Below are 16,177 nucleotides of genomic sequence, written 5' to 3'. Positions count from 1 at the left end.
AATTGACTTATTTCGTTTAACATTTTCTTAGCTATCGAGTTGCTGTAAATTATCAGTTCTTTTTATAGATTTGCAATACATTTTATGTAGTTTCCTATCTTGAAATAAATTGATATATTCGTTTAAAGCTTCTTTACTTGTTGCAAGTGAAGTGATCACACTTTACTTTTGTTCATTTGATATTCCTAAACATTTTGAAGAATCTTTAATGAAAAATCGAGAAATTGTACCACTGACAAAAATAGAATAGAGGTGGTGTGCAAGATTAAAGCAAAGACAGAAAAGGCGTTTCGGTAACAGGTACGTTGGACGCAAAAGCATTTGATACAAGAGCGCATACAAGACAATAGCCAGATTGTGGAGATTAATAAGAGAATAATAAAAACTGATATTAATGAAACAAGAACAAGGCAGTGATTGATTAGTATAAACTTTTTACTGAGTATAGTTCGCAAATTTGACAAATTTAAGAGCTTTTTCTAACAGTAAAATGTTAAAGTGTAGTAGATTTTGATACCAGAGTGAATATATTGTGTCTGCTTTGTGTGTAAATAAACCTTTCGCTTTGAAACAAAAGATGATCATATTAATATAGAGGGCAACAATAGCTTATTTCTAGGGATGTGCACGAGCGAGTTCGAGCGAGTTTTCTTTGAAACTCGTCTCGATTCGAAACAGACATGTCTGAGCTCGACTCGGCTCGAAAATTTTCCTCCAACTCGACTCGAATTTGGATCGAGTTTCGAGTCGAGTCGAGCCAAAACAAGCTGATTCGAGCTAAACCCTCTGTGTAGTTCCAAATATTCTCTTCAACTATCCTACATAGACAATAATTATCAATGATACTACTACTACAACGTATTATTATTATTATTATTATTATTATTATTATTATTATTATTATTATTATTATTATTATTATTATTATAACAGCGTGTATAACCATGAAAGGTAGGCGGTTTGTATCTTTGAAAATTAATTGACTGTCGATCTCTGTCATCGAGAAGTCTTTAGGAGGCAAGGACATCGGTCATGAGGTTCTTGGTTTGAGTTCCGGAGAAGGAAATATGCGGGCTCAAGCCAAAAATTGTTAAATGTAATAGGGCGCACGCCAAACATGTTCAAAACTGCTCGGCCCGGGCTTAGGTCTTGTCAATGGCTCGAGCGGTTCGTCTCACAGCTCATTCACTATCGAGCCGAACCGAGAAGTGACCCGAGGCAACAGCTCACCCAACTTAGCTGGCTCGAACCGATGGCTCATCCGAACCGAACCGAACTGAGCTGATTTCTCACCCAACTGAGCCGGTTTGAGCCGTCGACACAGTTGAGCTGTGAAGCCTGTGAAATGTTACTTTTTTTTCTCAGGCATCCTTAACTCTTATCATCGGCTTGCATCACACTCGTGGCCAGGGGGAGCTCACTTCCTCTGAAACTCTTCAGTTATTTCTTGATATGTGTGTACTCCCGTCCTCATCAAAAAAAAAATATTTTCCTCGTTTTAGTGTGCTGGCGACGGACCTGCCTCGCAAACAGAGTTGTTACAGATAAGGACATGAATGATTCTCTTGTTACCTGGCTAGTCTGCTTATTCGACGAAACTTGCATATCGAACGACTATACTTTTAGTGTCAATAGTGATCTAATTTAACTAACGTCACATCATAAAACTAAAGTAAATAAAGTAAAAATAAACACTTCCTTTTGTTTACTTTGTGTTTACTTCAATTTTAACGAGTTTGCGTGACCATAACTTTATAATATTTACCCTGTCCGTCTCCGTCCAGACGACTAAAAATGTCAAGAACTACTTCTGAAGAATCAGCACGAATTGGGCAGAGTATAGAAGATGAATGAGCTCGTTCATGGAGTCAATATTCAAACCGGAAGTGGTAGAAATGAGTCACTTCCGGTTTTTACGTTCACAACTATAAAACAAAAACAGTATTATATAACAAAAGGCCGTTTCTTGCAATCGATTAAGCGTCCCAAGACTACATTTCACCCCACCCTTAATTCTCTACTAAAACCAAAAGTTATAGAAATCCGCTAAAACTTCCGGTTTCAATATTGATCAACAAAGAGCAAAAACGATAAGAGTTAGCGACAAGCGTTTGTTTCTCGAATCGATATAGCGTTCTACTGAGAATACTTACCATTATCTCTTAATCTTTATTAAAACCGGAAGTGACAGAAATCAACCAGTTCCTGCTTTAACGGTAATCGTTATGGAGTAAAAATCATAACAGATAGAAAGAAGTGGCTTAGTGCAGTCAGTTAAGCGTCCCAGAAATGTATTCCATCTCCACTCAAATCGCCCTACCAAAACCAGAAGTGATATAAATCTACTACCAGTTCCAGTTTCAATATGAATTGAGAAAATGGCATGTTATACAAAGCAAACTACTTCATCTGTGTACACATGACACTATTACTTGTTTAACATTGAACGGTGGAAAATGCATGTTTATACAAAATTCCTTAACCCCTTTGGGATCCTATGGTACAATTTGTACCATACGCATTTTTCATGGTACATTGCGTTATTTCTCTTCTATTTGAACTTTTTCGTCCGTTTTTTTTTCAAGTCTAGAGGCCTTGTAGAAGACATTACGTATGGTTTCAGACCGTCTTGCGTCCAGACATAGGAGGTGATGACGTCATAAGTCAAAAATTTATTTTCTCATTTTCTAAGCCTATGTTCAATATTTTTTGGCGGGCTTATTTTTCTACGTAGAAGATTGAAATTTTGCACAAACATTCAGTCCACCGAGTAGTATCCTGATTTTTTGTTCCGATGTCAGTGCTAAAACAGGGGGGAACCAGAGGGGCAAAGGGGTAAAAAAAAAGATTTTTTAACCCCCAAAATCCCGTTTTTCGTGATTTTCCCACCTTACATACATGATAGGACCACGTGAGTCATACCGTCTGAAAGGCAGTTCCATTCTGAAGAGGACGACGGTCGAATTATTATCCTAGGGCAATTAGGAATGTCTCAGGGAATTTTTAAAAAATATACTTCTATATAGGGAAAAATGGGGCATTGTCGGTATATATATATTTTTGGCGGGCTTATTTTTGAACGTAGAAGACTGAAATTTTGCACAAACATTCAGTTCACCGAGTAGTATTTACCAGATTTTTTGTTCCGATGTCAGTGCTAAAACAGGGGGGAACCAGAGGGGCAAAGGGTTAAAAAAGGGATTTTTTACCCCAAAAATCCCGTTTTTCGTCATTTTCTCGCCTCACATACATGATAGGACCACGTGAGTCATACCGTCTGAAAGGCCGTTCCATTCTGAAGAGAACGACGGTCGAATTATTATTCTAGGGTAATTAGGGCCGTCTCAGTGAATTTTTATCCAAATATACTTCTGTATAGGGTAAAAGTGGGGCATGGTAGGGAATTTTTTTCTGGCTGGCCAATTTTTTCACGTAGAAGATTGAAATTTTGCACAAACATTCAGTCCACCGAGTAGTATTTACCAGAAGTTTTTTCCGATTTCTGCGTAAAAACAGGGGGGCCCAGAGGGGCAAAAGTTGAAAAAAGGGAAATTGTGCCCCAAAAATCCCTTTTTCAGGAATTTCCCGCCTTAGATACATGATGGAGACATGTGAATGGTACCGCCTGAAAGACAGTTCTATTCTGAAGAGAATAATGGGCGAAACATGACCCTAGGGTAATTAGGGATGGCTCAGGAAATTTTTTCCCTGAGATCATAGTGTTTTATGGTCATTTGGGGCATTGTGGGAATTTTTGGTACAAATTCTCTCGCCCTTACTATTCAAGATAGAAACTTGAAATTTGGCACACACATTCAGTATACCAAGTACTATTTATCAGATTTTTTTAGATGGCTACGTTCACACAGGGGGGTCCAGGGGGGGGGGCAAAGTTCGAGAAAAAAAATTTGCCCTCCGAAATTTTCACTTTGACATTTTTTCCCGCTTCTGGTATATGGTATGGGCATGCAAGTGATACCATTTGAAAGCCAGCTTTATTCTGAAGAGAACGAGGTATGGACCATGATCCTAGGATAAATAATGACGATGCAGTAGCTGCTTGACTGAAAGTCTAAAAAATAGCCCAAAATGCCAGGATTCTAAAAGGGTTAACAGTTCACTCAATACGCGTGGTTCGGAATTAGGAAATGTAAAATTAAAGCTGAAAAATACGTTGTCCCAATATAGACAGTCGTTTAAAATGAATGTTGACTATCAAACTATTTGATGCCGTTTGACCAACAGACTTGATCTCACACTCCCAACTGTAATTCTACTTCCTTCGTAAGAGCTACGTTGGCGAATTGTCGGCAAACTGGACAATTAAAACATAGACTCGATTGTTGGCATTTGATTGACCCACGGTTCCCCACTGTTGAGCCCACTGTCTGCGCTGCTAGGGTTCAAAGTATTTAAATTAATTCAATGAATATGTTCTGCTAGTAAATTTCCTTATTGTGTAAAAAAAAAGTAATTCGTTAGTTTTTCTACACAAACTTTTACAGATCCATATTTATAACATACCGTACGTCAGGAATCTTCAACCCATGAGACAGTGCGGGTCACATTAACGATTTCAGTGATGCTCGTGAAACGCTAAGATATACTGTGGTTCGGGAATAAATTTAAAGAATATACTTTTAGAAAATACTTAACATCCTTTACAGAACAAACACAACTAGAAGGCCTCATTCAGGGCCGTCGCGTGTGCGGAGCGACCGGGGCGATTGCCCCAGGCGCCGCTATAAGTGGCGCCGGAACGACAAATCAACAAAATTCAAGGAATTCAGTTTTAAAAAAATAATGTCAAACATCGTCTAGGATTATTCAATTGGAACCCTCTCCAACCCTCTTTGAGAACAAGTTATTTTTTTATCTTGGAATTTAATATTTGTATATTCTATGATATTACTATGTTGATGTGTATCAAGTTCAAAATAAACCGGGTACTCATGTCTTATGTAGTTTAGATGTGGAATCCCTGTAACGTATTTCAATTTTTATCTAAGAAAAGAATTTTTCAAAATGTAATGTAACGCACACATAATTGGGGTACTGTCACGGGACCTTGTAACGGGATAGACAAACAGGATAGAGTCAGCGTTGCCAACTCATAACTTTTTATCAAAACTTTCCAGGATTGGATAGGCTTTATAATATTTATGAAACTTTATATCTAAGAACTACACTTAACTTATATTTAATCTACAACTAACTTATATCTAATACTATATCTACTTCCCTTCTATCTTATAATGTCCCCAAGCTAAAGTATTTACACCATCCTCTAGTATATATCTTTTATCATCACTCGGATATAACGCTAACTTATTAACAGCTATAGTATATAAATTATGCTTATGACTGCGAATAAGATTTATATCTTTATATGCTTTCATATTATGGAATAGAGTTTTCTTGTAATCATCCAACTTTAACTCTTTTGCTACTACACATTTAGTTATTCCTTTTGCTTTTTTCTTTTCTTTATTTTTCTATTCTAAAGGCATACATCTTAGATCGTAATCCAATAAATTCAGTCATTATTTTGCCATTGTTTTCGTCTTTCATTTTGCCTAATACTTTTTTTTTGTTTATTAGTGGTATTCCATATTTATTGTCCGTTCCGTATTCGCTTGTATCAAATAGACCAACCATTTCTTTTTAAGTCTTTGTAGAAGTCATCTGTTTCTATCTCATATATAAAACTATCAGTATCCATGTAACATAAATCTATATTGATTCCATATTTAGGTTTCATAGTGTTGTAATGGAAATCGTACATTAATAGTCTTGATAATTTTAATACACTCATTCCAACATATATTGGTTTATTGAATGTTAATTTCTCCTTCTTCATATGTATCGCACGCAAATCTTCAGTAAATATTGTTCTGTAATTGAAGTTCGATTTCGCTATTAATTTCTCTACCTTCTTCGGATCACATTCAAAGGTAATACATGGTGTCTTTCTAATATTTTCCATTTTCTTCTCGAACACGCTTGCTTTGACGCAAACCGCTACGAAATGAACCCCAGAGTGTCCTTCGGACTGACTTTTTTTAATGAATCAAATGAAGGATGAAAATAATCTGGAGTAGTTTTGAAAAAGATGGTTTCTATTTAATGGAGAAGAATCTGAATTTTGTTGAGAAATAGGAACTACATCCTAATCCCGTTTGTAGTTAATAGCTAACAATGTCTCACCATTATAGGTTCCTCCAAACAATTATCAATTCTGTTTTCATAAAATATTATGAAGACCTACCCGTCCGCACAATGAGCCGCCGTGAGCAACCATTTTTCGTTTAGTAAACTGCAGCCACAAACAATCCAATAATCAGAGCCTGAGTCATGATATAGTCGTCCCATAAAAGGAAATTGGCCTCGAGTTGCTAATTGGCCTCCTGCTATTCTATTTCCAAATGGGTGGACCAACTTCTTAAAATTTTTGTCTACAGAAAACGTATGTATATATATAATATCGAAAGAAAGAAAAAAGATTATACATGTGAAGAAGCAAAAATACAATTTAAATCATAGAAACAGAATTAAAATATTAGTAGTATAAATATTTAAAAAATCAAAAAAGTCTCCAGTATAGGTTCAAAATTTATAGAGATATTTCTTACTCAATTGTTATTCCATACATAATTCCTCTTCAAAATATTATTATTGAGAATACGCAAATATACAGACATAGGATAACAGAACTTAAGATTTAGAACTGATGAAACCAACTGATTGAAATTCTTACAAGCTCTAACTATGAATGACTCCTGGTGGATTGTAATATGAGATCTCGTTATGTTAAATACTAAATTCTGACGCAATGATCGTTTTGGTATATTGAAATTAATATATCGAAGTAAATTACAATTGTCTGTCATTGAGTCTACCGTCTTGTACAAATATATTTCTTGAATAAAAAAGCATCTACTTTAAAGATAGTGCATATCAAATTTAAGTAAAAGAGAAGAATAAAATATCTTATTTTTAGTTGCTGATACATGATGCATTTTGAAATAAAGATGTTTCAAACAATTTAAATTGAACTTGTTCTATGTTATTTGCTTGTAATTTATGAATAGGATCTCAAAAAACACAACAGTATTACAACTTATTCCTAATCATCGCTATAAAGAGATGTTTTAAAGCTAGGATATTATGTAGGTCTCTTGTACTCATTAAAAATCCTGGGGCCCTGTACGATTCTGCAATAATTTTATTTATGTGACATTTGAATGTAAACTTGTAATATAGTAATGCACATAAGCCATTAACAGAATATATTGTTTATAACTTTTCATTATTAATCTTATACTCAAAACACGGATAATTAATTTTATTTGAAAACATTACATTTTTATACTAAAATAATTTGTTTCTCATACACCATTGCATACAAAAAATAATATCTCTTTGTAGTCCATGGAGATCATTATTCAATTCTATAGCTTTAAATATTTTCATGTCATCGACATATAATAAACAATTACTATATTTTACAACACTTGGTAAATCATTAATTAATAATGAAAAAAGCAATGGGCCCAAATTTGAACCTTGTGGTATACCTGAATTAACTATATAAATAAAATACTACAAAATTATAATTGACAAACTATTTTCTACCTCGTAAATAAGAGATCATAATATTTATCAGAGTTTGAAATCCCCATAGCCAGAAGCTTATTTATTAAAACCGTATAATTTAACTTAACAAATTCGTTTTTGAAAATCCGTATAAATTACATCAATGTAATACACATCATTCATAGTATTTGTAATAAATTGAGAAAAAGAAGTTAAATTAGTCAAATTCGAGCGTTCCTGAATGAAGACTATGCTGAAGAGACGAAGTAACTAAGGACAAGCTTGGGATAGGTACAGTGTAAGGTTCCCATGACAAGGAAATAAGCTTGCTATCAAGCTTGTCAGAACAGATCTATTTAACCTTATATCAAGGTTGATTCAAGGAAACTACGTAGTTACTATTTGACAAGCTCATTCTGACTTGTGATTTAAGATTGTAAGTAGTAAGTGCGTTACTGTTAGGATTATATACATCGCTGTTAGAAGAGATCTAAATACAATACATACAATCTGGTACTTAACAGTGTGTTTTCCATAGACGGTAAATAAACTATTCCAGCAGCATAAAGAGTATCAACTACATCACACTGGCTACGAACGACTTACATTTTAACGCCAGAAAAATCGTTACTTTTGTTTTGTCGAAAGCTATGAACGAGAATGTACTCTTAAGCGCGCAATGCAGCTTAAGGGGTCGTCCCCATATTACGTGAAACGGCAAGGAGGGAAGAGGGTTCGGCCTTGCCTTACAAAGTGTGACAAGGAGTGAAGGGGATTTACGTCTGCGTTATGTAACGTTTTTCAGTAATTTTCATGTCTATTCTCAGTTTTACATGCAATCTTGTAAACAAATAATTTTATTCAGTTCTTTTATTTTCTAATTTTCTATTTCCTATTTTCTGTAAATAAATATTTCTGTTGTTTTGGGAAATTGCGGATATTAGTCTATATAAAATTAATCATGCAAAAGGAATTCGACGACGCTACTAGACACAAGCATGACTGGTGACAAACCCTGCGTGTATTATAATACAATAAAACTCCGTTTAGTGGCTATCAGCTCATTGCATTTACGGCACACGAAGATTTTCCGTAGTTAGTTGTTAGCGATCGTAACCACCACTTAAAAATACCCTTCCGTTCCCACTCGTATTGCTGTTACTGAGAATATGAATCTTCTAAGGACTTTTGCACGTGAAACAGAAGAAACTCTTTTTGGTAAAATACTTTTATCCGCGACGGAATCATCCGCGATTTGCAGCAAAACAAGATATTCGAAAACCAAATTCGTCGGACATTCATCTCGTACTGAATTTTTTGCTCTTTGAATTTGGATTTTCCTGGAGAAATCGAGTTTATTCGCTTCTGACACTGATTTAGGGCAAGAAGAATTTGAAAAAGCGTGAACTAAAGTCCAAAGAAGATACTCGAGAGATTGCTCACAAACGAAATGCCCCTGCTCCTCCACGTGTGCAGCCACGTCGAATCTGTAGTCGACGAAATAGATAACTCTTTTCCATTGTCGACACTAGTGACTTCAAGTACAGAAAGCTTCCTGGATCCCGGAGAAAGAAGTCAATATCAGTTCTTTAGATCCTGCTTCACCGGCATCTTCCGGCAGTATTTCTTCCTTCTCAATCACCGGTGATGTAAAAGAATGAATTGATCTACGCTTATAATCATAACAGTTGCGCACGTCCTCCTAACAGAGGATCACACAATCATAACGATTACGCACATACTTTTAATACAGGTGCAAATAATGCTAGCAGTTACACATACTATTTGTAAAAAATAATTTTACAAGAGTAAAGTGGAACTTAAAGAAAATAACATAATCTTCATTAGATATGTCACCCTGTTACTTACTCGTTTTTCCAAGTGTAGACACAGACTCAAGAAGACGCTTACAGTAATAATGGGTCTTAGACACAAGACCATCATATTGCTTGCTTTTATGAATATATTGTTTTTCGATTTTGGTAAAGTAATTATTCAAACTTGATTGCTTCGGTCATTAATAATTTAATATAAATAAGTTAAATAAAGATACTTACCCATAGTTGTTATATTCCATGGAATTGTGGATTGATGCGGTAGGGCCTGTGCAGATAAGAATTTATAACTTTTAGGAACATACCAGAAAGTAATTTTAGTAATCATACGCTTGAACCATTGATATTGATCGTAGATCTATTAGGATGACGGAAATCACTGAAGCGTTTGGAATTAACTTTGAACCCTTTGTTACAGTAATTTTAACCCCTCCCCTTGGCAATATACACTATGCCATCAAAAGTATCCGGACACCTGGCTGAAAATGACTTAGAAGTTCGTGGCGCCCTCCATCGGTACTGCTGGGATTCAATATGGTATTGGTCCACCCTTAGCCTTGATGACAGCTTCCACTCTCACAGGCATACTTTTAATCAGGTGCTGGAAGGTTTCTAGGGGAATGACAGCTCATTCTTCACGAAGTGCTGAACTGAGGTGAGGTATCGATGTAGGTCGGTGAGGCCTGGCATGAACTCGGCGTTCCAAAACATCCTACAGGTGTTCTATAGGATAAAGTCAGGACTCCGTGCAGGCCAGTCCATTACAGAGATGTTATGGTTGTGTAACCACTCCCGCCAAAGGCTGTGCAGTATGAACAGATGCTCGATCGTGTTGAAAGATGCAATCGCCATCCCTCAATTGCTCTTCAACAGTGGGAAACAAGAAGGTGCTTAAAACATCAATGTAGGCCTGCGCTGTGACAGTGCCACGCAAAACAACAAGGGGTGCAAGCTCCCTCCAAGAAAAACACGACCACACCATAACACCACCACCTCCGAATTTTACTGTCGGCACTACACACGCTGACAGATGACGTTCACCGGGCATTCGCCATACCCACACCCTGCCATCGCATTGCCACATTGTGTACCGTGATTCGTCACTCCACACAACGTTTTCCCACTGTTCAATCGTCCAATGTTTACGCTCCTTACACCAAGCGAGGCCTCGTTTGGCATTTAGCTGCGTGATGTGTGGCTTATGAGAAGTCGCTCGACCATGAAATCCAAGTTTTCTTACCTCACGCCTAACTGTCATAGTATTTGAAGCGGATCCTGATGCAGTTTGGAATTCCTGTGTGATGGTCTGGATAGATATCTGCTTATTACACTTTACGACCATCTTCAACTGTCGGCGGTCTCTGTCAGTCAACAGACGAGGTCGGCTTGTACACTTTTGTGCTGCACTTGTCCCTTCACGTTTCCACTTCACTATCACATCAGACACAGTGGAGCTAGGGATGTTTAAGCGTGTGGAAATCTCGCGTACAGACTTCTGACACAAGTGACACCCAATCACCTGACCACGTTCGAAGTCCGTGAGTTCCGAGGAGCGCCCCATTCTGCTTTCTCACGATGTCTAATGACTACTGAGGTCGCTGGTAATGAATACCTGGCAGTAGGTGGCAGCACAATGCACCTAATATGAAAAACGTATGTTTTGGGAGGTGTTCGGATACTGTTGATCACATAGTGTACGTATAATGAAAAATAAATATTCACGCCATATACTTACGTAGTCTATGTATACAAACAGCTGAAATGATATGAAATGACACTCATTATGCCTAGTTAATGCTTGTCATCGTGTCCTCATACCCGTTAGTTCGTCGTCGGAGATGAATTTGGATGACGAACGACGTTATACGAACCACGTATAACGAAGTCAAATATGGATTTGCAAACGTCTTACATTACGTACATATAAAGATGTACAACTCCTTCGGAGAAGTAATACTCCCAAAAGTAGGAAATAAATACACGGTTCTGGTTGGTTGCCTTTATTCGTTTCTCGTAATGTAGCAGATATATAGCAGAAAGCAAACGCCAGATGCTGTCACCCCTCGTAGGCGAACGGACTAGTAATGAAAGTCGCTTTTGGAGCAGCTTCAAACCTGGCCCAAGGAAAGTTTTTTTTTAAAATGTTTATAACACTTTTGTCATTATAATAAGATGAAAATAACACTCAAAAAAGATGATTTACTTACGTTACGGAACATAGCTGAGCGAGCGTCAGAGAGCGAAAGGGGTTAAAAGCCCCGCATGACTCGTTTTGTTCCATCTTGACCCCCATGATAATCGATGTAAATTTAATCTCAGCTGCTTCCTTGTGACCAATTTAAAACAGCTAGCTAGGATAGCGCGCGAAAAAAAAGCAATACTTCCCTGAGTATTACTTCCCGGAAACGGTCGTATAAAATGTAAGATACTTTCAATCTTTAAAAGTTAAGTTCGGGCATCTTAGGTAAAATAAATTATTCATAGTTAGGCTTTTGTTGTTAATTTTAATGATTTAATATGATTTTTTAAATTACTTTTGTCAGATAATCATTGTTTATGTTTGCGTTTGTGGAAGAGAGCGTTATCATTTTATTTTGAATATTACAATATCAGACCTCCGTATTCTGTTGGATCTCATTTTGTCTCCCTCAATATCAATAATCTATTTCGCACACTGCCACATTTGTGCATTATTCTCTTTCCTAGATAACCTTGGTGAATTGTTCTGTCAGTTTCATAATGCCGTCGGCATAGACTTGGACTGGATTGAAAGTGATAAACTCATCGATATGCTGTTTGATATCATTAGACTCACGGAATGACTTTCCGTTCAAATAGTACTGTAAGTTAAAGGCCAGAATAAGTAGAAGTCGAATGACGCAATATCTAGTGAATATGAACAGTGGTGTTTGACGTCTGAGTCAAACTTGTTTATACGAGCGACCAACGACATATGAAGTCTCCAGTTAATTTAGTGGAACACAATGGCCCTGCTATTGAGTATTTCTAATTTCTTCTGCTGGAAGTTTTAATTCAATTTCTCCGACTGGGCGGAGTATAATCCCGTTTGATTCTGTATACTTTTATGAGAGCAGCCTATAGCGCAGAAATTCTACTAGACAATGCACTTTGAATGAATGTTTAACTTCCGTGTTTGTTTCAATGTTTAGCCAATTTGACCCAATAACCTCTTTCCTTTTTTCGCATAACGTTATCATATAGCGTCCACTTGTTATCACCTGTGACCATTCGTTTAAAACAAAAAAGATCTTTTATTGCTTTTGAGAATCATATCAGAAGTGGAATAACAATCAAAGGTGTTTTTCCCTGATTGTGTGTATGGGGCTCAGATATTGTAGCAAGAGGTGTAACCAAGTTTCATCAATGCGTAAAGAGTGAGGCATATGTTTAGGTTTGGAGGGCCAGCCTTTTATGTTAAAATTATGCTAATTTCAGGTTGTCTTCGGGTTAGGTTTAACCAGTACGCTTCCGGTAACTATAAATAGTCCCTACAGCCTTTCGCATATTTGACTTCTATATAATGTGTTTTTATTCCATTGACCTCTGAAGTTACACAGGAATCAATTACCCTTACGCAACATCAACTCATTTCTTCTGTAAATCTTCTGTCTGTTACTTACTTTTGGTCTCGCACAACTAAATATAACACAAACAGTGCTTTTAGAAAGCTTCAGCGTCTCAACTTCGTTGGTCGACGGTCTTGGGTTAGGCTCACTACGTGTCCTAAGTTGGTCGTCATTCCTTGTTGAAAATTGGCTAATATGAATCTGGTCTTCTAGGCTGAAATTTCCTGCTTTGAATTTGGACAACTGTGCGTATCTTTCTATTCTGGAATCACCTGTAGTGTGTCCCCATTAACATCACAAATGTGCTTGCTCGTCTATGCAAGGTTTTCACTCTTTTTGTAAAGAAATAATATGTTTCGCAAATGCAACTTTAGACCACTCAAGTTTAATGGTATAAAGACGAGCTTCTGTCGAAAACGCTCTGAGTTTTCCGCAAAACCTAACAACAGTTCTATAATAACTAAGTACATACAGGTAGTGAACACTGAAAATGAAACACCTGCGCATATAGCATAGGATGTTGGCGGGGATCATCAGAGCCATCTGGTAGTTTATATCGTACTTTTAGGCCATGAGTTACGTGTGCAGGTATTTGGTAGTCACTCCAGTAGAAGAGGATCGTCAGTGAAAGTCAAATCATGTGTATAAAGCGGTATAATGGGGGACATATCCAACTTCAAAAGAGAGCAGATCGTAGGGTGTGTCTAGCAGGTGCATCTGTGTCCGAAACAGCAATACTTTGTGACGTCTTACGAGCTACAGTATTTAAGGTGATATATGCATGTGAACGGGAAAGACGAACCATATCCAGGAGGAGCAATTTCAGGGTGAAACGGAAGTTGTCTGAAAAGGTCGTTAGGACATTGTCTAGGACTATTGCACGAAAACCACCGCATCAGCAATTACCGCAAAAAGGAATATACATCTCATAGAACCTGTGTATACGAAAATAACCCGTCGATACTAACATAACGCCAATATGCATGGCAGGGTTGCGATATCGAAGCCTTTCATCAGTAGCACAAATGACGCATAGCAGGTTCAGTGGTGCCAGAAGCATAAAACCTGGAGGTTGGATGAGCTAAAATGCGTCATACTGTCGGATCAGTCCAGTTACACTGATTTCCAAACAGAAGGAGAGTGTTCATCTGGAGAGGCCCCTCTGATGCATACAACCCACAGTCAACCATAGAGGCGGATCCGTGATCGTTTGGGGTCCAATATCGTGGCAGACTTTGGTCCCCCTAATTGTTCTAGAAGGTCGTGTCACTGCCAAGGACTAGGACCATTTACACTTTATGGTTCGAACACTCCTTCCGGACGGTGGTGCAGTGTTCCAGGATGATAACTGCCCCATTCACACTGTTAAACTTATCACAAAGTAGTTCGATGAGCATAACAGTGAGGTTAAACTCTGCCATGGCCAGCTTAATCGCCGGATCTCAAAATTATTGAGCCTGTATGGGATTTGTTAGAAGATCGAGTGAGAAAAGTTTCCCTCCACTACATGCACGTGTTTAACTTGTCCCTATGCTTCAAGAGAAATGGCTGAAAATAGCTCTGGAAACGGTACAGGACCACTATCGATCCTTCCCAAATCGTGTTGCTGCTGTACTGGTCGCCAAAGGTGGCCCAACACCTTATTAAATACAAATTATGGCTTTCTACCAGGTGTTTCAATTTCAATGTCCACTGCCTTATTAGAAGTCATATTCATTAATCCTCTGCACTCCATTTTTATGACACAGAAAGAGCCTCAAGTATTACCAATTGTTTTACGGAAATCTCGATTGTAAAATGTTCCAATTGCAAACAAATGTTAGACACTATTGCAAGTTCTTGTGGAAATAAAGAACTATAAGAAGAATGAAAAATAAATCAATTGAGATAAGACATAGGGTTGGAAACGATGGAAAGTTGCAGTATCAGCCAAGGGCGCCGATTTCTCTGTATTTTGGGGGGGGGGGACATTCAGATGCAGAAGGTATATATTTGAAGATTTTAAGACACATTGCACTTAAATTATGCCAAATATTGTATACTCATAAATAAAATAGGGAGCCCATATGAGGTTTGGGGGGCATGGCCCCCTCGGCTCCCCCAGGATCTGCGCCCTTGGTATCAGTCCACAGTCGATACTTGGGTGCAAAGGTTTAATGTACTGCACATGACCGAAACAAAATGTTACAAAGTGACATAGAATGACACTCCATGCTTTGTTTTCCTAAATAGTTAATGATTAATGAAACCAACACACTTCATAACATGTAAACAAATTTTAGTATCTGTTTTGACTACATGAGGCGTCCAGAAGGCAAAACCGATTAACTCCATTTTTTGTTTTTTAGTTCTACACATTTTTGATTTGGAAAAGATACATTCTTTCCAGAGACAAAATCGATTAACCCCATAGTTTAACGATTTGCCATTAAAACTCGTAAACGTTCGGACCACTCTCATTTAAATACATTGGACCTTATGCATTGTCGTTTTAATGTATGATTAACGTCATACTAAAGGAATGACTACTGCAGGAAACATATTTTAGTCGAACTCTAGTATGACACTAATCACGCTTCAGAACGACTCTGCATAAGGCCTATTGTATATAAGTTACTAAAATACTCTCTACTGAAAAATCTTGTTTGATGGAGTTAATCGATTTGGCATCTGAACGGTTCAAATATATGGTTAACTTTATAGAATATTTGTGTTATTTTTATAATCTTTTTCAGTAACTATTAGATCAACAAAGTCAGATATGCGGTAATAACCAAGTGAAAAAATGTATCTCAAGATTATTTACCTGAGCCGCGGTTACAAGAAGAAAAAGTAATCCAACCGTATTCATTTCGAAGAAAATTACGTTTGTATGCTTTGTTGTTTTAAATGTCATATATATCTATTCACCTGACCACCATGATAAACATTTTGAATTCCCAGAGACACAATACTAATACAAATCAAATCATTCTCATTATCTCCATAGTACACTTCGTAATCTTGCGGCTGATAATGATTTTCAAGATTATACAATGGCTCTATGTACGATAGTCCTTTTTTAAAATAACACTTGTCTTCATTTGGGTATTTACGCGTTTATCTTTCTTATAAGAAAGGAAATTACACGTCAGTAAACTAGGCATTTGACTTCAGTTC

At 37.1% G+C, this 16,177-nt stretch overlaps 1 protein-coding gene across 2 annotated transcripts in view; it reads right to left on the bottom strand.

Annotated features, from left to right (window-relative positions):
• The window catches only part of LOC145680193 (brachyurin-like), a 30,768-nt gene extending 14,809 nt beyond the window's left edge, over positions 1-15,959 (bottom strand). The window contains exons 1-3 of one of the 2 annotated variants that reach the window (XM_081750444.1): positions 15,825-15,928; positions 9,654-9,699; positions 6,269-6,455 (exon numbers count right to left, since the gene is read on the bottom strand). In XM_081750444.1, coding sequence (XP_081606570.1) covers positions 6,269-6,455; positions 9,654-9,699; positions 15,825-15,914 — 323 coding nt within the window. In that variant the 5' untranslated portion in view covers positions 15,915-15,928. Of the gene's footprint in view, positions 1-6,268; positions 6,456-9,653; positions 9,700-15,824 lie in introns of both variants that reach the window. The other variant, XM_081750445.1, reaches the window with a different exon arrangement.
• Between the last annotated feature and the right edge of the window lie 218 nt (positions 15,960-16,177).

This window comes from Thermobia domestica, chromosome 3, assembly GCF_964235325.1.
Source record: "Thermobia domestica chromosome 3, izTheDome1.hap1.1, whole genome shotgun sequence".
In the NCBI taxonomy this organism is placed as follows: Eukaryota; Metazoa; Arthropoda; class Insecta; order Zygentoma; family Lepismatidae; genus Thermobia; species Thermobia domestica.
This window is presented reverse-complemented; position numbering and strand designations above follow the sequence as displayed.